This window comes from Nerophis lumbriciformis, linkage group LG11, assembly GCF_033978685.3.
Source record: "Nerophis lumbriciformis linkage group LG11, RoL_Nlum_v2.1, whole genome shotgun sequence".
Taxonomy (NCBI): Eukaryota; Metazoa; Chordata; class Actinopteri; order Syngnathiformes; family Syngnathidae; genus Nerophis; species Nerophis lumbriciformis.
Window position 1 is genome coordinate 7,931,493 of NC_084558.2, and position 22,841 is coordinate 7,954,333.

The 22,841-nt window shown below is 38.2% G+C and overlaps 1 protein-coding gene across 2 annotated transcripts in view; it reads right to left on the reverse strand.

Moving 5' to 3' along the window:
- The window catches only part of itga3b (integrin, alpha 3b), an 88,235-nt gene that overhangs the window by 13,310 nt on the left and 52,084 nt on the right, over window positions 1-22,841 (reverse strand). For both annotated transcript variants that reach the window (XM_061967527.1, XM_061967528.1), the window contains exons 4-18: window positions 18,304-18,553; window positions 18,112-18,213; window positions 17,376-17,580; window positions 16,756-16,949; window positions 14,153-14,241; window positions 13,947-14,083; window positions 13,791-13,877; window positions 13,626-13,693; window positions 13,406-13,551; window positions 13,183-13,329; window positions 5,912-6,009; window positions 5,545-5,713; window positions 5,299-5,373; window positions 5,096-5,175; window positions 2,171-2,248 (exon numbers count right to left, since the gene is read on the reverse strand). In XM_061967527.1, the coding sequence (XP_061823511.1) occupies window positions 2,171-2,248; window positions 5,096-5,175; window positions 5,299-5,373; window positions 5,545-5,713; window positions 5,912-6,009; window positions 13,183-13,329; window positions 13,406-13,551; window positions 13,626-13,693; window positions 13,791-13,877; window positions 13,947-14,083; window positions 14,153-14,241; window positions 16,756-16,949; window positions 17,376-17,580; window positions 18,112-18,213; window positions 18,304-18,553 (1,925 nt within the window). The remainder of the gene's footprint in view (window positions 1-2,170; window positions 2,249-5,095; window positions 5,176-5,298; window positions 5,374-5,544; window positions 5,714-5,911; window positions 6,010-13,182; window positions 13,330-13,405; window positions 13,552-13,625; window positions 13,694-13,790; window positions 13,878-13,946; window positions 14,084-14,152; window positions 14,242-16,755; window positions 16,950-17,375; window positions 17,581-18,111; window positions 18,214-18,303; window positions 18,554-22,841) is intronic.

The following is a 22,841-nucleotide window of genomic DNA, read 5'->3' on the forward strand; positions in this document are numbered from 1 at the left end:
GTTGAACAGTCCAAGTGATAAAGCTTTGTATTTACAGTAAAAGTGTCATCTTGTCTCATCAGTCTTGTACATATTAGTCTTTAATTACTAGTTTACATTTTTAGTTAATTGTTCATATTTAATGTTTACTTTGTACAAAGAGAGCGCAGTCTACTGAAGTTAAATTCATCAATAGTTTTCCCCTTTGAAAGACGCAAGGCAAAATCCTTCCATTTCACCATGTTGCTACAATGATCTTCACTGTTTTCATGCTGTTTCAGCAGTGCACCTATGTTGACCCAATCCCGCTGTCCCTCGGCTGCCAGTTTTAAGGACTTTTTGGAAAATAATTTGCAGCAAAAGCAATAGACTGCATCTTTACTTCTTGAATAAGTCAGCCAGCTACGCTTGACTTTTTCCCCATTGACTAGCTGTCTGTAGGTATAATGATAATGAAAACTTCGGCCATCATGCCGTTTGGGGAATGAAAAGTTCTCCTTAATAGACAGTGGTCCTCTGATCACCTGCTCAGTCCTGTCTGAATCTGAGAGGAAAGATATGGCGTCACATTAGTGCCAAAAATCCAAGCGCATAAAAACTGTTATCGCGCGCTGATTCTCCACTTTGTGCGCGCGCGACACCCTTTTGCACGCGCGTGGTGTCTTTTTGCGCGCGCGTGGTGTCTTTTTGCGCGCGCGTGGTGTCTTTTTGCGCGCGCGCGGTGCCTTTCTGCGCGCGCGCCGTCTCGGTCTGTGCGCTCTCTGTGTACTCCTGGCATCTCTCCTCGCGCTGTCATTTTTTTTTTGGCACTTTGGGGGCAGGTATGCTTAGACAGCCCCTCCTTTCTGATTGGCTCTGAGCATTTTTCATATGACCAATCATTCTCCAGCGTAGCAACGTTGTAGCCATCTTACCTCGGACAGCTAGCTTCAATCATTACATTGATGTCAAAGCTATGGTAATTTAATTAGTACATGTACCAATTAAATTACCATAACTTGCTCGATTTTCGACCAATTTACAAACGGTTTGCCTTGTTACAAATCTTATTACATGTAGATATGACATAGGATGCTGCACCTGTTGAAATTACCTCTTTCGCTATAAAAAAAAATGACTTAATTGTGCAACATAGTTGTGTAGGGTCAGTGATAGTCAGTTCTCTGATTATTTTAAACTGTTTCAGAATACATTATTAAAAGGCTATTTTTAACATTTTAAAAACAAAATTCAAAGATTATTTCATTAATTTTATGGCTGAATCAAAAGAAATTCCATAAATTAGAAAACAAATGTTCAAGAAGAAGTGAAAACTTTGCGCCTATAACAATCTTGATACATATTGACGATGACCCGCCCTGCTATACTTCTGATTGGCTCTGAGCATTTCGCCTGACCAATCAGAAAGAAGGGGCCGTCTAAGCATACCCGCCCCCAAAGTGCCAAAACGAAACATGCCAGCGCACAGACCGAGACGGCGCGCGCGCAAAAAGGCACCACACGCGCGCAAAAGGGTGTCGCGCGCGCGCACGAAGTGGAGAATCAGCGCGCGATAACAGTTTTTATGCGCTCTGATTTTTGGCACTAATGTGACGCCATAGCAGGCGGCAAACGTCACAGGTGCAGCAGAGGCAGCTTTACATTTAAAGAGAGGCAGGAAGAATCACTAAGCCTAGATCAGCAGCAGCACTCTGTTGACCTAACATTGTGTTTTTGTACAATAATATATCTTTGATCATTTAGAAATCATCAGTCAGACTCGTACATGCAAAAAATTAAAAATAAGATTTTTTTGTTAATTGCTTTTGGGGGCCCCCTGGTGGCCGCGGGGCCCTAAGCAAGCGCTTAGTACGCTTATGCCTTGGGCCGGCTCTGGCCCTCCGGAACAACACATTCGGAATTTTATGGACCCCAAAGACCGTCATATATCGAACTTTGAGTATATTTGCAAATGATACACAGAAGTGTAAGAAAATATAACAACTAGACAGCACAGCTTAGTGTCAAATTGAAAAAAAAATTTTTTTTTTTTAAATAATTAACATTGGTCATCACATTTGAACACACACAAAAAATACCAAAAATCTATATCGTTTTGTACCGGTATTGGTTCCAAGGTAAGGGGAATTGGAGCCAAATTGATTCAAAGGTGAAAGGTGGCCATCACTAACAATAAGTCAAAGAAACTCACATGGAGAAAGAAGGGAGGATGGTGTTCTCAACCAGGAGGCTCACAGACACCGGATGCAGGTCATTCTGCTCACTGACACTGAAAGAACCAATCAAATGACAACGCTGCATTTGAATAATGAATTATTTGAAAATACCAACAGCAGAAAAGCAATAAGAACAAAAAGGTATTATTTTATTTATATCATAGTCATTGCTGTCATGACGTTATTATGCTCTCATATCTAACCACTCTCAGAGATGTGATAGTTGAACGAGTTGAGTCTTTTGAATGACTCTTTCGAGTGAACAAAGAAAAAACCAATTTGCAGATATACAGTTTTACAAGACGTTCTGATATGATATAACTGGGAATCGGTTTTCGTACTTATTCTAAAAAAAACTTGACTTGTTTGTGAACCCCACATCTCTAAGCTCATAACATGCAACATTATTATTATATTATTAAACTTCAATGTTGTCGATGTAAAAGGCAAGCACATACATGTGACGTGTACTTTGTGTTCATCGTGAGTAACTGTAATCTCATTAAAATAACACTGCAAGGCTAAATTCTAAATATTTGACATATTTCAAGATTTTACAAAAAAAGAAATGCAATAATTAATTTCCCTGGTAATTAATTCATGAAGTAATAATTCAATTACTAATTCAATCACTTTAGCAGCTTTTACTACTTAAAAAAAAAAATTTGCTCAAAACTGATTATTATCATGGAAAAAAACATTGTTTACAATCCCAACTTTAAAATGCACCGCACTGACCCAAATATAAGACGACCCCACTTTTTTAACGCTCGTTTTTCTGGAATATTTTTTTTTTTTTTTTTTAGACAAAATTGGTATAACTTCTACTCTGCTCTTCCCAATTTGTCACAGCTTTGAGACGCTTTTTTCGAGACAATCTATGCATCTCAACGCAGCGGTGTGTGAGTGACAGGAAAAAAAGCTCCGACTCGTGGGAGAAGTCGTTTGGAACCGTCCGCCCGTTTGCATTTAGAATTATGTGGACCCCAGAATAAGGCTTTTTAAAACCCTTTTCTCTGGGAAAAAACTACCTTCCAATAGTCACGTAAATGCAGCAATTCTCTAACACAGTGTTTCTTTGCCATCGGGCCAGGGCCCATTGTTGGGCGGTACTCAGTCGTAATGTACTTTTCGCCACTTTTAGCAGTAATGAGAATATCAAACAAACACAAGAAGTCTAGAGCTAAAGTCAAAGAGAAGTTTCTTAAGTGCAAAACATATGACTAAAGTGGTTCATTTGCACTTCAATTTTATTGACAGTTTATTTAAGAAACATAAAAGTTATAATTGTTTAGAATTAATTTGTTAGAATGTATTTCTTTAAGCACTTCGTAATTGTATGTATATTTATTTTTCATCAGTATTTATGAGTCCCTTCTTATGCAGTATATCCGATTAATATTTACATTGTAATCAGCCTGACCTAAGCCTTGATAATACTCTTTGTGATTAACACATTGTTTCATATCATATCTTGTATTTGACAAGGTTTACCCTGTAAAACTGTAAGTAGGTTAGATACAATTATTGAATATGATTAAAATCAAAAGTAAGATTAGTAATTCAGTGTTAATATTTGGGTGGGCCCTGGGACCCTCCGTTAGGGGTGTGGGAAAAAAATCGATTCGAATTCGAATCGCGATTCTCACGTTGTGCGATTCAGAATCGATTCTCATTTTTAAAAAAGCGATTTTTTTCTTTTTTCTTTTTCTTTTTTTTTAATTAATCAATCCAACAAAACAATACACAGCAATACCATAACAATGCAATACAATTCCAAAACCAAACCCGACCCAGCAACACTCAGAACTGCAATGAACAGAGCAATTGAGAGGAGACACAAACACGACACAAAACAAACCAAAAGTAGTGAAACAAAAATGAATATTATCAACAACAGTATCAATATTAGTTACAAATTCAACAAAACAGTGATTAAAAATCCCTCATTGACATTATCATTAGACATTTATAAAAATTAAAAAAAGAACAATAGTGTCACAGTGGCTTACACTTGCATCGCATCTCATAAGCTTGACAACACACTGTGTCCAATATTTTCACAAAGATAAGATAAGTCATATTTTTGGTTCATTTATTAGTTAAAACAAATGTACATTATTGCAATCAGTTGATAAAACATTGTCCTTTACAATTATAAAAGCTTTTTACAAAAATCTACTACTCTGCTTGCATGTCAGCAGACTGGGGTAGATCCTGCTGAAATCCTATGTATTGAATGAATAGAGAATCGTTTTGAATCGGGAAAATATAGTTTTTGAATCGAGAATCGCGTTGAATAGAAAAAGAAATCGATTTAGAATCGAATCGTGATCCCAAGAATCGATATTGAATCGAATCGTGGGACACCCAAAGATTCGCAGCCCTGCCCTCCATAGTAGAAAAGTTGGGCCCCGAGGGCAAAAAGGTTAAGAACCCCTAATTTAATCTACCGGTATTTGATTTATATAACTATTCTGCGCGCTTACTAAGATTACTATGTGACATACTTTTTTATGATGCAAATTATTGTCTTTAAATAAAATAGTATTTATTCAAAAATATTAAAATGATGTAAAAAAAGATAAATATGTAATTCTCAACTGAAAAGCTCATAACGGGCGTTTTCTGCACAGAGATAAAAGCATTGATAGCATGGAGAGTGTAAACCATTTCGACTGCTTTGTCGTCGTCACACTACTACCAGCAGTCACTAGGGGGCACCTTGTAGGCATCTGGGGAATGCTATAATATGCTGTGATGCATCAACCAGTGTTAGTACCTTTATTTGCCACTTGGACATGTTGACAGCATATTTTATCACACACACAACATTTCTAAGGACATTGTTAGTACTTTGATACAAAATAAAAGAAGACATCAATGTATCCAAATCTTACGTGGAAAGAAGCAGCTGAGACTCGATATGCCGGGTGTACAGATCTATACCTGACGTCTCGAACCTCAAGCCAAGTGACACCTGATGACATTGAAACATTAGGAAGCCACAATTTATTACTTGTATTTTTATTTTATTTTATTTTTTAGCAGAAAGCAAAATAACTAACTAACAAAATAACTTAAAAGTGGGAATGTACTGTACCTTTTCTTTGCCTCTAAGTGGATTCCCCAATTCACAAACAACTGTGCCCTTGTAACGACATTCAACATCGTGGTCCTGAAAGAAAAAAAGAGGTTTAATAGCTTCATGACACATGAGACACTTTATTAAGTGCATCAAAACTCAACTTCATTATCAGGGTAAAAGCAAAACACAGGCTACTCCAAATGTGTGGGTATATATACTATATTATATTGCTCAGGTGCTGCTGCTCTCTAGTGGACGTACCTGGGATCTGACGCCAGAGTATTTCAGAGCGTCGGGGATGGTGACATTGAGCATGGCCTGGTGAGCATCCTCAGCCAGCTTCCCTCCAGAAGGAAAGTTGGTCACCTCCATCATCAGCATTATTATCTTCATACTGCTGTTGAACTGAAATATTTGGAATGTGTCCTGTCTGGGCACAGGAACATCATTTATGCACGCTTCCTTTGTTTTATAGCACACACACACACGCACACGCCCAAAAAAGACACGCACGCACACACACACACACACACACACACACACACACACACACACACACACACACACACACACAAAAAGAGATGCAAGTGTTGCAAAAGAGGCTTCACTACTCGGATTTTATGCTCACCTTGGGAACGATTTTTCCTTATTGTTGGCAAAATGTGCCTTGACCTGCAGGTTGCTGGTGCATTTGTTGTCCGAGCCACACTCCTTTTGGAAGTTTATCTACAGGAAGTAGCAAAAATGATGTCATCTTGACATGAACTCAATGGACACATCTTTAGGAAGACCATTCTGTCTGGCTTTCAATCAATCAATCAATCAATCAATCTTTATTTATATAGCCCTAAATCACAAGTGTCTCAAAGGGCTGCACAAGCCACAACGACATCCTCGGTACAAAGCCCACATACGGGCAAGGAAAAACTCACCCCAGTGGGACGTCGATGTGAATGACTATGAGAAACCTTGGAGAGGACCGCATATGTGGGTAACCCCCCCTCTCTAGGGGAGACCGAAAGCAATGGATGTCGAGTGGGTCTGACATAATATTGTGAGAGTCCAGTCCATAGTGGATCCAACATAATAGTAAGAGTCCAGTCCATAGTGGGGCCAGCAGGACACCATCCCGAGCGGAGACGGGTCAGCAGCGCAGAGATGTTCCCTGCCGATGCACAGGCGAGCGGTCCACCCCGGGTCCCGACTCTGGACAGCCAGCACTTCATCCATGGCCACCGGACCTGTGCCCCCCCCCCCCTCAAGGAAAAGGGGAGCAGAGGAGAAAAGAAAAGAAACGGCAGATCAACTGTTCTAACAGGGGGGCTATTTAAAGGCTAGAGTATACAAATGAGTTTTAAGATGGGACTTAAATGCTTCTACTGAGGTAGCATCTCTAATTGTTACCGGGAGGGCATTCCATAGTACTGGAGCCCGAATAGAAAACGCTCTATAGCCCGCAGACTTTTTTTGGGCTCTGGGAATCACTAATAAGCCGGAGTTCTTTGAACGCAGATTTCTTGCCGGGACATATGGTACAATGCAATCGACAAGATAGGACGGAGCTAGACCGTGCAGTATTTTATACGTAAGTAGTAAAACCTTAAAGTCACATCTTAAGTGCTTTGACTGACAGTTTAGGAGAGGGATTCAGTTAACAAAGTCTAGGTCAGGGGTCGACAACCCAAAATGTTGAAAGAGCCATATTGGACCAAAAATACAAAAACAAATCTGTCTGGAGCCGCAAAAAATTAAAAGCCATATTACATACAGATAGTGTGTCATGGAATTAAGAGGACTTAAAGGAAACTAAATGACCTCATATTGCATAATGATGCAATATGTACATATAGCTAGCCTAAATAGCCTGTTAGCATCGATTAGCTTGCAGTCATGCAGTGACCAACAGTGTTGGGACTAACGCGTTACAAAGTAACGCGTTACTGTAACGCCGTTAGTTTCGGCGGTAACTAGTAATAATAGTAGTAATCTAACGCGTTATTTTTTTTTATTCAGTAATTTAGTTACCGTTACTACATGATGCGTTACTGCGTTATTTTACGTTACTTTTGATGTAGTATCGGCTAGAAACAGAAGCGCTGCGGTGTCGTTCTTCTGAATCTTCCTCTGTCACAAGCCGGAGAGAAGAAAAGAGGCGCGGTCTATGTGTGTGTGGGTGTGGGTGTGGGGAAAAAAAGTTGTTGGCACGTTCAGTCTACACACAGCGTGGTCATGGCGAGCGGAGTAACGGAGGAGCTTGAACGCCCCCGCCATTGAATCGGTGTGTTTATAAGTGCAGACTCGGTTGTGCAAAACGAGGGTTTTAAACACATGCTGAACGTGCTTGAACCACGTTACGACATCCCGTCGCGCACCCACTTCAGCAATAAGATTGTGCCAGATCTTTATGAGCAGGAGAAGAAAAAAGTTGTGGATGAACTATCCCGAGCATCAGCTGTTGCGCTCATGACAGACGGGTGGACGTCCAGCGGAACTATAAGCGCTCACTTCATCACAGCAGACTGGGAGATGAGAAGACACGCCCCCTCTACGAGAGTCACCTTGCGCAGGTACTGACACAAGCAGTGGAGGACTGGAAGATAAAGATATCCCAGTCACACGTGATAATGCCAAAAATCAAATAATTACAGAGAATGAGGCAGGACTGGGACCACAGATAGGTGCTTTGCACATGTAGTGAATTTGGCATCACAGAAGGGAATCTCAGTCAATAGGATGGAGCGCCTCTTTGGGAGGATCAGGAAGGTTTCTTACTTCCACCCAAGCACAACAGCTGCTCATGTGCTTAAGACAAAGCAAGAAATGCTAAAGCTGCCTGCTCATACATGATGTCCCAACGAGGTGGAACTCCACTTATGATATGTTGGAGCAGCAGGCAGCTATATACTCTGCATTGACCCACAACACCCTGAAGACAAATGTCACCCTGTCTGATGATGATGTGAGAGTGGCAGATGAGGTCCTCCAGGTGCTTAAAAGTGTTCCATCTCTACTGAGCACTGAAACTTCACCATCTGTGTCAATGATCCTGCCACTGAAAACAAGTATTCTACAATCCATGGCTCCAAGTGTGGAAGACAGCAGCATCACTCCAGATGTCAGGCTTTATGTTTCAAGGAAGATGATGTGCCTTCTTATGTTGCACTTTAACTTGTTTTTTATTCATGGTCATTGGTCCAAGTTTAAAGAAAGGAGGAATGCCTTTTTATGTTGCACTGTTTTTCATTAATTATGTTAAAAGGAAAATAAAAATGTATGTCAAGTTGATCAACAGATTGTATTATTCTCCAGTGCAATAACAGTACTGAAATGAAGGCAAAAAGGGCATTAATGTAGTAACTAAATAGTTACTTTTCACAGTAACGCATTACTTTTTGGTGTAAGTAACTGAGTTAGTAACTGAGTTACTTTTGAAATAAAGTAACTAGTAACTGTAACTAGCTACTGGTTTTCAGTAACTAAACCAACACTGGTGACCAAATATGTCTGATTAGCACTCCACTCAAGTCAATAACATCAACAAAACTCACCTTTCATTTACAACCTTAAAAGTTTGGTGGACAAAATGAGACAGAAAAAGAAGTGGCATAAAACACGTCCTAGAAAGTCGGAGAAAGTTATACATGTAAACAAACTACGGTGAGTTCAAGGACCGCCAAAATTAGTAGGACAAAACGGCGCTCGCCAAATACTCGAATCAGTAAAGCATGTTTAATATAAACAGTGTGCTTTGTAACAATTAGGGAGGTTTGTGTCATGTTTGTCCTCCTACAGGAACCATATTAAAACAAAAATAGATTTTTTTCCCCTCATCTTTTTTCATTTTTCATACATTTTTTGAAAAAGCTCCAGAGAGCCACTAGGGCGGCGCTAAAGAGCCGCATGCGGCTCGAGAGCCGCGGGTTGCCGACCCCTGGTCTAGGTAAAACATAATAAATGGTAAATGGGTTATACTTGTATAGCGCTTTTCTACCTTTAAGGTACTCAAAGCGCTTTGACACTATTTCCACATTCACCCATTCACACACACATTCACACAGATGGCGGGAGCTGCAATGCAAAGCCCTAACCACGACCCATCAGGAGCAAGGGTGAAGTGTCTTGCTCAAGGACACAACGGACCGGACGAGGTTGGTAGAAGGTGGGGATCAAACCAGGAACTGTGGCACTGTTGCTGGCACGGCCACTCTCCAAACTGCGCCACGTCTTACCCAAAAATAATAAAATAATATAATAAATAAGCCACAATGTATCCTACCACAATGTATCCCACCAGGCATATTTGCATGCATTCCAATAGCAAGTGCTATTTATTGGGGAAGTTGTCGGTACTGTACTGCAATTTCCTGACTATAAGCCGCAACTTTTTAGGAAAAAAATCATATCCTGATATTATTTTTTCATGTTAGTTGAGATCGATATATATCACGTTAATGACATCACCATTTTTGTCATGTTTGAATGTTCCATCGCTAATAAGTGAGACGTGAAGACATCAGAAGGATTACAAATATGTATTTTTTTGTCAGGGGTTGAACATGACAGATTTATTGAAGAACATTATACAACTGTTTCAGACAACAGGCTCAATGTACAGTATCTTACGGTATCATAGTTACACATACTGCCAGTATTATATTAAAAATGACATTTTGTGCACAGCTCTTAATGTTAATATGTATGTTAACATTATTAAAGCTATTGTTATTGTGTAAGTTACATGCACAGGGGTGGGAGACTGGAGCATCAACATTTTTCATAGTACAATTTACAAACCTTGTTTAACGACAAAACATTAAGGTATTTACTTACAAATGTTTGTTTGATTTATTTCGTCCAGCGGCACAGGTGCGTGCGTCCCCTTTGAGATTTGCTCTGATTTTGAATATGATGTACACCTAATTGTACATGTCATATTTCACTGTATTGATGTACAGATGATATATGTTGGGCACACCACATCCAGAAGTAATGCCATTTCTCAATGGATGGTGTAATATAAAGATGCACGTTACGCTAGTTTACTCTATGCTAAAACAAATCAACATTCATACTTATAAAAATCGTAGACTAACTTCTGATATTTCTTAAATTTTACTATGAACCTTTTTCTACTATTTGTTGGATATAATTGGTCATATCTGCACTATCTGAAGCCACCAACATCACACCCTTAACTCAGCCAAGTCTCATGACAGAGTGAGACCTCTTTTCTACTTACATATTATCTTTGTGTTGATGTTGCTGCAGTCGTCTTTGGCAGGCAAGTCTTGCGTCTTGTAGAACCAGACATGTTAATACTAATACTACATATTAATATTAATACATATTATACTACATATTATATATACATATTAAAACTGTCCTTCATTACAATTGAAATAAAAGCTTTTTTGCGATATACTGTAAATCAATATCGTTTTATCCCCTCGCCCTGCTCGGACCCCTGTGACACATACAATTCTGCGGCTAATTTATAGATGTTTCCGGGTTCACAAGCTTCAAATGCCGCCAAAAAATTTTACCCTCATTACAGAATCAGAATCAGAAGTACTTTATTAGTCTCCGAGGGGAAATTAAGAGTTATTAAATTAAATTAAAATGACTAACATCAGAAAAGTTTCAGCTGCGAGTGAAGAAGACAGCACAAGCTTAGAGGCGAACTTGCCTCGAGACAAAAGTGAAAACGAGGTTGACAAAATGTCGGATGAAGACATTTTTCATCACTTACACCAAAAAAGACGACTATCACTATCTGACCAGTAGCAGAAGACCCAAGCGGTCCACACGTACGGGAAGACTACTGCCCTTCCTGACAACTTGTTTTACAGCAATTATCATGGTTCATCATGGTTTTCTTTTTTATAAAAATCTTTATTTCAATAAAATATTACATACAACCCAAAACTACAATTATTTAAGAATACAGTATTTATTTTGAAACAGAAAATAATGGTAATTGTTGCAATAATACTTCATTTTTTTTGTTAAATCTACCCCTTAGTCCTTTTTATATTCTTCTTATCTTTCATTACTATGTAATATATTCTTTCTATTGTGTGAAGTGAAGTGAATTATATTTATATAGTGCTTTTCTCTAGTGACTCAAAGCGCTTTACATAGTGAAAACCAATATCTAAGTTACATTTAAACCAGTGTGGGTGGCACTGGGAGCAGGTGGGTAAAGTGTCTTGCCCAAGGACACAACGGCAGTGACTAGGATGGCAAAAGCGGGAATCGAACCTGGAACCCTCAAGTTGCTGGCACGGCCACTCTAGCAACCGAGCTATGCCGCCCCATTGATATACATATTATTGAATAAACAATATTATTAGCATACTTGCCAACCTTGAGACCTTATATATATATATATATATATATATATATATATATATATATACATATATATATATATATATATATATATATATATATCTACATCCTGAAAATATGCAAACAAAACTGTGTTTAGATAATTGATACTTCAAACTTGCATAAATAAATATTAAGGAATATAACATAACTTGGCTTCTGAGAGCTTCAAAATGTAATGAATAAAATGCTAAAGTTGTTGATAAACAAGCAATTATTTTAATAATTAAATATGGTCATTTTAAATGAATTATTATGATAATTTAAAATTAATTATTTCAAATATGTTTATTTTAATGTATAATTCTAATGCCTGGATGTAAAAAGGAGTCAGAAAAAATACAAATAAAAATACAATTAATTTTGATGTTTTTAGCAAAATATAGTAAAAATGTATTTAGTTTTTTGTTTTTTTTAATTAATAAATATATTTATTTGTAGGTAAGATAAACATAATAATACAATTTATCTCTAGTCTGGATGATTTATTTCTTGTCACCCTGTTGTCCTCCCGTCATGAAAAAAGGCTGTCCTCACTCAGGTCCGCATGGAGCTGGAGGGGGCGTGGCCTCCAGCTCCGGCTGAAAATCGGGAGATTTTCGGCAGAATATTTGTCCCGGGAGGTTTTCGGGAGAGGCGCTGAATTTCGGGAGTCTCCCGGAAAATTCGGGAGGGTTGGCAAGTATGATTATTAGTAATTATAAACCATTACTAAAACATTCAAATATCACAGTACGTGAGGTCGCAGACGCTCCGTCGTAAAATATTCTTAAAAAGAAGTGACATAGAGTTCGCGCATGTGTGGACCGATCGGATCTTCCCGAACCGGTCAGGTAGTGACAACGACTTTAACAATTTCAAAGCGCAGGAGGACGAGGAGGATGAAGACAGCGCTCAATTACTTTTTTGGTGTGTTACAGGCACTGTCTTATGTTAAATATGTGAATGAACACAAGTGCCTGTGTAAACATTTTATGTTTCCAAACCTGTGGCTTATAGATGGGTTCAAAATAGAATCTTTCCAAAAATTAAGTAGATGGGGCTTGTTTTTAGGTGCGCTCTATAGTCTGCAAATTACGGTATACTAAGTAATGTTTGCGGATGTGTGTTTTGCAAACAAAGTGTCAACAAAAAAATTAAAACAACAACATTGATTGAGCACTTATTGCAGTGGATTGTACAGGTGCACACTGATGATAACAACCAAACCTAACCCCCCCACCCCGGATTGTAAATAATTCAATGTATATACCCTGATGATTATCTTGTGTGATGACTGTATTATGATGATAGTATATATGATAGTATATATCTGTATCATGAATCAATTTAAGTGGACCCCGACTTAAACAAGTTGAAAAACTTATTCGGGTGTTACCATTTAGTGGTCAATTGTACGGAATATGTACTTCACTGTGCAACCTACTAATAAAAGTCTCAATCAATCAATCAATCAATCAAACCCATTGATGTGGCCGATGGTTGCATATAAACAATAGAGTTCCATACCTCATTTCTTTGGGTGAGTTTCTGCTCCTGACTGAGAATAGGGTATGAGTCCAAGTTCTGAATGGAGCGTCTCGATTTAGGTTTTTGTTCATGTAAGGACATGTTGACGGAGAAGACCACCGGCTCCAGTTTGTCCCTCACAGGCGCCTTTAAATGCATCCATGAAGTTTATATTGTTGTGTGCGCATGACATGCAGTAAAAACATATCAATGGATACTGTACCATAACAGTTAAATAGAGAACTTGACACTTGGATTTAGCGGACAGCAGGGTCAGCAGGCCCGTGTAGGTGTCACCGTTGTTTTCCTGGAAGCGAACACGCGGACTCCTTCTTCTCTCCATGTCAGCCTCCACTGTGTACTTCACCGCTGTCAAGACAACAAGTTAAAGAAAGATTATATTGTTTGTTTACGGAAGCAATATTATTTGATGACTGACTCACTGATGTTTTTCTTGAAGTTTTTGTTGCCATTGCTTAGGGTGAAAGACATGCAGAGAGTGGCTGTGATGCTGTAAAACACAAAGTTAAAAAAAATAAAAAATAAAAATATATATACATTTGCCAACACTATTAATTAAACAAGCCATTTCTGATTAGCAGCCTCACCATGGTATATTTCCTTTGCACTGATTAGGATCCACAATATTGGGCTCCACAGTAAAGTTCTTGGTTAAGTGGACCACTGGCCGAGTCCTGTCAACAACAAGGAACATTTATTGTCAAAATGGCATTGAGCCTTTGAGGACTCCTTTCTACACAAACCTGAGCAGGGCAATGCGGTCATCAAGAGAGCCAACTAAGATATCTGGGTAGCTGTTGTCATCCATGTCCATGCCTCCACTGATGGAGTAGCCGAACGTCTTGAACCCCCCACTATCCACTGACTTTCCCTCAATCACCTGTAGTGGGCGACAAAGACATTGTCAGAATGATTAAAGTGAAGAAAACATCAGGAAGTCTGTTGTTACCTGACTAGGCTCCTTTGAGATTCCCTTTTTACTCCCCGTCCATATGAAGACCTTGCCTGTGTCATGGAACGGAGCTCCAACTGCAAAGTCTGCAAAGAGATGTAATAATGGTGTATGGCTATTTTGTCATTCCTGAATTGCTATCTCCACACTACACCGAGGTGAAACCATCTGTGTGTGTGTGTGTGTGTGTGCACACGTGAGCGCCTCTCCCAGAAATAAGGCCTTATCGCTGCTTGTATGTAGTTTTATACTTCAGATGTGTCAGGATTCTCACTGACAGTTGGGTTATGTTTTGTTTTTTTCTCTGTGTTTGTTTTATTTCCTGTCAGTGCTCTTATTTTGGTTCCTTTTCCTGCATGTCTCCCTGAGCACTTGTTTCCCTCACCTGTACCTGATTGGCAGTCTGGCACACCTGGTGGCAATTGCCAATCAGGCTCTTATTTATACCTGCCTGTCCCTCCAAGTCAGTGCTGGAGTATTGTTTGCTGTATGCTGTGGACTGCTTGTTGTCTCTAGTTCTCCCTTGTTAGCTGTTTCTTGTATGCTGGGAGTTATTCCCTGATTCCTGTTTGCTGTTTCCTGTCTCCTGGTTCCTGGTTTGTGTTTTACCTGCAGTTTTTGGACATTAAACCATGTTTTCCTGCACCAAGCCTGCCATCTCTGCATCTTGGGGTTTGTCACCACCACTTCCTGACAAGATGCAGCTTATCATGTTTGTTAAAGTTTGCCTTTCAGTTTGGTATCAAATTTGTATGCAGACTTAAAGGGGAACTGCACTTTTTTGGAGTTTTGCCTCTAATTTACAATCCTATAACTCGTTAATAACCGTAAATAAAAGTCCACTTACAATGGAGCCATTGTGTCTATTTCGACCATAAAATCAAATAATAATCCAAAAAGCGCCAACTATACTCCATTTTAGTATTGTCCCGATACCAATAATTTAGTACCGGTACCAGTATCAAAATGTATACCAATAGTTCGATACGTTTCCAAATAAAGGGAACTACGAAAAATTGCAATACCGGCTTTATTTTAACACAAAATCTTACACTCACAGTAAAAGAACAATTTTACAAGGTTAAAATAAAGATGAAAAGGCATTTCTTGTTGCACTCGAACAATTTACAATTTGCCATATTACATATAGTCTGCCATAATCAAGGGTTAGATTAGAATATAACAAAGTTTTACTGACATTACACTAAATTATTCATGATTTATGGTTGCCACTCCTGGTTTGTGCTTTAAGAAAAAATACAATTATTAAGTATTAATTAAGCACTAAAAACAAAACTATGGATAAGATAAGCCATGTAGCAGGTAAAACACGTTTATTAAAGACAAAACACAAATTGTTGGAATGTGTTGCAAAATTCAGTAATTTCAACTACATTAGTTGTCGCTAGATGCAGCAATTTTGACTACGTTAATATTTGGCATCAAGCCAAGCAGCTGTGTGCGCGTCTATGTATCTGTATGTGCACTATGGTACATTTGTAGTCTACTTTTGTTTTCGCCCTTTTGTTGTGCCCTTGCGTGCATTATCCTTTCCATCCTTATGCTTTCCATCCTTTGTAACTGAGCTACTGTGTGGAACAATTTCCCTTGTGGATCATTAAAGTTTGTCTAAGTCTAAGCATGTTTGGGAGAATGGCAACGTGTTGGCTGAGTGACGTCACATGACACAATCCAAACAATCTTTCCTCGTCAAGGTGCAAGAAAAACAAAAATTAATGCAACTAACATAAAGGTCAACACACTTGGTCACATAACCTGCTAACTGAGCATTGTGGATATTATGAAAAACAACCAAACATCATAAAAAATTCTAAGTAACACCTATTTAAAAACATTAAAGTGCATGATGGGAAACATGTAAACCACTCTCTCCACACTTATCCATGTTTGGCGCATTTTAGCTGCTTGATATTTCTGATTGATTACAAAACTTTAAGAAGGTCGTCACGGAAGTAAACAAGGTAGGAGGACTTTCACACACTCTTAATATTCAATTATATTAATTATATTAATTATATGTCGATCATATTAATATAATAAATAGATGTAATTGGTCGCCGGCGAAATTCCTTTTAGCAGCTGGATGGCTTAAGGCGCTGATTGAAACAAATTCAATTGATGTGTTTGTTATCTGCTTGCGTTTTTTTTAAGACTTTTTTTCTCATGTATGAAAAAAACTTCTTGCAATATCCCTTTGAGTCTGGAGCACATGCTCACATTTCATGCAAAGGCGCACCTTCGGCGCCCTAGAAAAGTCTGTTTCATTGATGCATTGCTTCTACAAATGCCCAGAACACGTACATTTCTTCTGCATGTTTCAAAACATAGCAAAACGCCGCAGGTAGGAGCATGATAACATGAATGTGCAGTAAATGAGTATTTCCATGGTGACAGCAGGTAGTACATGCAAAATCCTCATTGAAATAAAACGGGCTGCACCAGTTATGAATTGTACATGCAGTCTTAGGAGCTCACATCCAACACGCCCACTAACGGTTCATGCAATGTTATGGTTTGCAAACGCTGTTTAGCACAAAGTAGTTGGATCTTAGAAGATATGTCTCAGTTTTTCTGCCTACCTTGGAATCCATCCTGGTTGATGTCACCAATGGCGGCCACTGCGAGGCCAAATGCAGACGATGCAGGCCCCTTCAGCACTATGGTGGCAGTCTTCTGGAAGGAGCCATTCTCGTTCATATAGATATAGACAGCACCTCCCTCGTCCTTCATGCGGTCAAAGTAAAAGGGGGCCCCCACTATCAGGTCGTTCCAACTGAAAAGCACAGAAAAACACAAAAATGTATGCTCTAAATGTGAACAAAAAAATAAATTCTCTAAAGTCTAAATTCCTGTCTGTCAGAGACATCACAAGACTTTCAATCATGCATTCAGGGGAGAGGCTGTGATTTTTGCAATGATATCATGAAAAACACCTGAAATGGGCTGCTGACAGCTTTTCAACTCAGCTTCAATGCATTCTCTGCATATCATGGCTGAGCTGCATAGGTCTCTAATAACTATGAATGCAGATCACAAAACATCCCAATGTCTTAATTATATCTCTGTGTGTCATATTCGTAATTCCTTTAAGCATTTAAAGGCTAATATTTCCAAAAATGCATATTTATCAGCTTGTCAATCTTTTTGCCTGCAAGAAGTGTTGACGGATGGTCACATGATCTGATGTGACGAAACGTACTTGTCGTTGTTGAGGTCAGTGGCAGCCAGGCTGCTTCCGAAGTATGAGCCCACTTGTTCCCCAGGGATGATGAGCGTTGTCTCGATGTTGTTGTCAGTCTTCATCCCGAACACCACCGAGCCCTTGGACTCCTCCCTGGGGGACCCCGCCACCACTGTGAATTCGGTGAGGCTCAGCAGCTTCTTCTCTTCAAGAACAGAGTAACCTGCGTAGGGCACATTGAACTGTCATCAGGTGCATACTAAACGGTAAAAAAGACTACTGGCTCACGTTTTATCATTGATAATGATTTGTAGTGCATGAGAAAGTGAAAGAAAATTATGTATATGTAGGTATAGTAATGGAACTTCTGCCATCTTGTTGGATTAATTAAAAAACATAGACAAAACAATCTAGAGGTTGCCAACAGCCATTTTTTAAAATGTGATGTCAATCAATCAATCAATCAATGTTTATTTAAATAGCCCTAAATCACAAGTGTCTCAAAGGGCTGCACAAGCCACAACGACATCCTCGGTACAGAGCCCACTTAAGGGCAAGGAAAAACTCACCCCAGTGGGACGTCGGTGTGAATGACTATGAGAAACCTTGGAGAGGACCGCATATGTGGGTAACCCCCCCCTTAGAGACGCGTGTACCAAAGTACTATAGGAGTTAACTAATTGGAGGCGTTAATTGGAATATTAATGATATGTATTAAAAGTAAGTGAGTATAGAACAAAGAAGAAATATTTACCAATATAGTTGTTGGATCGCTTTTTCAGCTGTCCAAAGTTTTTGTCAATGGAGTCCCATGCATTTGCCGGATCAGGATCTCTCCATATAACATAAACATTTCCTTTAACAAACACAAACCAGACAAGAATTGTTAGCTTTCATTAAAAAAAAAAACAGAGAATTATCTTTCTTCAATCCAGCGCCCGCCCACCTTGCCATACATAGCTGCCCGGGGCGCCCACGTACACATCGGTCTCAGTCATCCCGCCTGAGATGCCCATGTTGCACATGCCCTCAAGCTCCATGCCAAAGCTCGGGTTGCAGACCTCGTAGCTGTGAATCTGCCAGTCGTCTTGGGGGTCAAACGTCAGATCGTTACTCCTCACGTAGCATTTTCCTATCATTTGTCGCTGCTCCTCCGAGCCGCTTTTGATGATCTTGACGTAGCGGTGCCCACATGCCTATAAACCACAGAGGACATTTTTTTAAAAGGAGCCAACACTAGGATACCATCGTTGCTTTGATGATGTTCGTTCGTCACTCCCCCTGCAGTTTAATATGCTTGACATATTTTTTTCGTGTTTTCTACAAGCACCGCTCCTAATTAATAGTGGCACTGACGCAATGCCTGCCATTATGATGATAAACAGAGTAGACAGACAACAAGCAGCAGTATCACAAATAACTTTTGAGAGCTCTGCACTGCATGTGTCATATTTCTTTGAAATGTGAGGATGTTCAGTGGAACTTTGGATTTAAAGGAAAAAAATAAAAATTTAATCAGCGAGTAATGTTGAATGGACCCTCGCAACATCATACAACTTGGGTTTCACACGAGCCTGTGGACACAACATATTAATGATGTACTAATAATAAGCGTGTGTCAATTACCAATATACTGTATATATGACTCTGAAGCGTATGTCGGCAAAATAGCTAAAAATGCTAACATGCTAATAATATCACACCAATATGCTGATGTTAACATGTTAACAGTCAGTATGCATCAAGTACCAAAATATATGACTCTGACGAGTATACCAGCAAAATTAGTTAAAAAGCTTTAATACTACTTTTACATAAAAAAAGCTGACAAAAAGGCTGACTTTTGTTTTTCTAATTATGGGTTCTTGAGACCTTAAAGCATGTTCTGTCATGATAGACGTCTCCCCAAAATTTTGTGACAATCCATGAAACTGTTGGCAGGGGCTATTTTTTCTCATTTTCAAAGGGATGCATCTTAAATTTAGTGTTCGGAACCCTCAAAACATACATACATACATACATACACATATATATATATATATATACATACACACACATATATATATATATATATATATATATATATATATATATATATATATATATATATATATATATATATATATATATATATATATATATATATCCATCCATTTTCTACCGCTTGTCCTTTTCGGGGTCGCGGGGGGTGCTGGAACCTATCTCAGCTGCATTCAGGCGGAAGGCAGGACAAGTCGCCACCTCATCGCAGGGCCTATATATATATATACATATATATATATATATATATATATATATATATATATATATATATATATATATATATATACATACATACAGGATGATTCAAAAAGAAAACGCCAAAATCATTACACATTTATTCAGTTCTAAAGCATTGTAATAGACTGAATCAATGGTCATTTGATACAGGAGTTATACACGTTTTATTGTGTTACAATTTCACCGTTTCACCGTACAGTTACACACGTATATGTGATCATGTAATCCTTTCTGTGCCGTTCAATTGTAGGAAGACCACGTGTTTATTTACCCTCAAAATGGCGACTCCTAAACAGTAGGCGTTTTGAGAAAACATATGCCATTGTCACGGTGCAGCGTGCTTTTAGAACAGAATTTGGCATTGATGCATCCCATCGTGAGAGCATTCGACAGTGGGTTAAACAGTTTAAAGAGATGTTTTTTTGTCAACAAGATGGAGCACCGCCCCTTTGGCATCTCGAGGTTCGAACTTATCTGAATGAAAGTATGCCTCAGCGGTGGATTGGTGCTACGTAGAAGTGCTAAAGACCTCGCTCTCCACGCTTGGCCTGCCAGATCCCCGGACCTAACTGTGTGTGACTTTTTTCTGTGGGGGTATGTTAAAGACAAACTTTATTGCCAGCAAATATCGATGACATGAAAGATCGAATAACAGCAGCAATCAACACAGGGGATCACGACATCCTGGGGCGCGTTTGGGAGGAATTCTCAAATTGTCTTGTTGTTGTCCGTGCTGCCGGTGGTGGCCATATTGAGCATGAAATGAATACTAAAAGTTATGTACAACACATGTGTTCAAGCTAGGTTTTCTATTGTTTTTAATTTTTGAAATATCGAGTGATAATTTTGGCCATTGGCGTTGCTAGGCCTATTTTAGGGGGGCTCAAGCCCCCCTAAAATATTCTTAAGCCCCCCTAAATAATTTGGTGTTAAAAAAAAAAAAAAAAAAAAAAAAAAATAATTTTTTTTTTTTTTTACAAATACATGCCAACATATTCATTATAAAGTGGCCCGAATATGGGTTTAAATAAATAATAATATAACCTGTCATTATTCACTCAGTTTCCCCTCACTTCATAGCATAAGGTAGAGAGCCCCTTTAGTGTGTCAGTATCGAATCCATTCCACTTGTTCATATAGAAAATGCCAACATCACTCAAAATCCAGTCCACATTTTCTCTGCGACCTTGCTTGCGGTCCTTGGACTTGTTCATATAGAAAATGCCCACATCACTCAAATACCAGTCCGCATTTTCTCTGCGACCTTGCTTGCTGTCCTGCAGGTGTACGAAGCACATTAGCACACAGCACTGCAGAACAAGAACGTGAACAGATGCAAAATGGACATAAGAAACTTTTTCAAGAAAGTAAGTATTCATCACTGCTTGTAGTAAAATGTATTAGCTCCACTTTACACCAGGTCTGTGTTTGACAAAAAGTTGCATTCCCACTCTAAAACAATGCTGCTACTTAGTTAGCTAGTTAGCCTGAAATGCATCATGATGGTCCTGGTTATTTATAAAGTTAAATGTGCACTCTTTTTGACCATTTGCTATCTTTGGGGTTACTTCCTTCTGGAGCATCAGCTGTGTTTCTCACTTTACACATGGAGGAGAACAGGAGCTGAGCTCATTCACGTATGACTATCATCAGTAGATAATAATAATAATCACTCCACAACCCCTATTGACCTGTAGGAGTCAGGGCAGAGGAGCACATAAAGTGAGAGGGGAGAGGCCTCTACTGTAAAGGTGAGTAGGAGAATAATGATACATATAAATAAATATTAAAACCATTTTTTTTTTAAATGGCTTATCGATAAGCCATTTGTTTTATTTATTTCTGGGTGGATCATGTTGACTATTGGTCCTCCTAATTGCCAATCATTCTGGTGATGTTACGTAAGGACATATATATATATATATATATATATATATATATATATATATATATATATATATATATATATATATATATATATACAATTTATTTATATAATATATTGTATTTGTAATCTACTTTACATTTGATTCCAAATCTCAAAGTGCTACAGAATTAAACCATTGGCGTTGTTAGGCCTATTTTGGCGTTGTAATAAATAAAAAAATAAAAAATGGCTTATCGAAAAGCCATTTGTTTTATTTTATATATATATGTATATATATATATATATATATATATATATATATATATATATATATATATATATATATATATATATATATATATATATACATATATATATATGTCCTTACGTAACATCACCAGAATGATTGACAATTAAGAGGACCAATAGTCAACATGATCCACAACATCCTCTATCCATCCATCCATTTCTTACCGCTTATTCCCTTTGGGGTCGCGGGGGGAGCTGGAGCCTATCTCGTATACCTTTAAGTCTTTCATATATATATTTTTATATATATATATATATATATATATATATATATATATGTATGAAAGACTTAATATGTATTTATATATATATATATATAAGAAAAACCCAGACACCATCTTTGTAGTCATTTTTCTCCTGCGTGTACTTCCGTCTTCCTTTACAATGAGTGAAGCTGCACGAAACCTTGTGTCTGCATGTGTAAATAATTTAGTTTTTAAGTTTTGTGTTTCTTGTAGAATCCATATAAAGTAATATACATTAGCCTATTGTTAAAATAATGAAAAAAACATCATTAAATATATTTGTTTTATTGTATTGTTACATTAATAGCTGTGGTATTGTTATAGGATGGCTTGTTAAACATTTCATAGGATTTTCAGAGGGAGGAAAAACCAAGACATTTAATATAAAATGTAAAATGAATAAATACATAAAAAGAAAAAAAATGGTTAAAAACCATCGTCCCGGAGAGCATTTAATTTCGTCCCGTGCATTTTTTTACCGTCCCCGGGACGACGGGACTACGTTAATCTCAAGCCCTGGAAGTTACATTTTATTGTTTGCATTATTTGTTTCAGCATTGAATTTGAAGATGGTCCCTCAGCTCTTTGACAGCTTTGGCTCTTTTTCAGATCAGCAGACAAACTCTAAGTCTTACTTATTTACAGTATATATAAACGTTTCTCATTTCTATTCAGACTTCCATATACATTTAATTTCCTTAACGACTTGCCATAATATATATATATATAAATATATTATGTACAAGCCACATTATCCCGATCCAGATATTACTTTAATTCAAG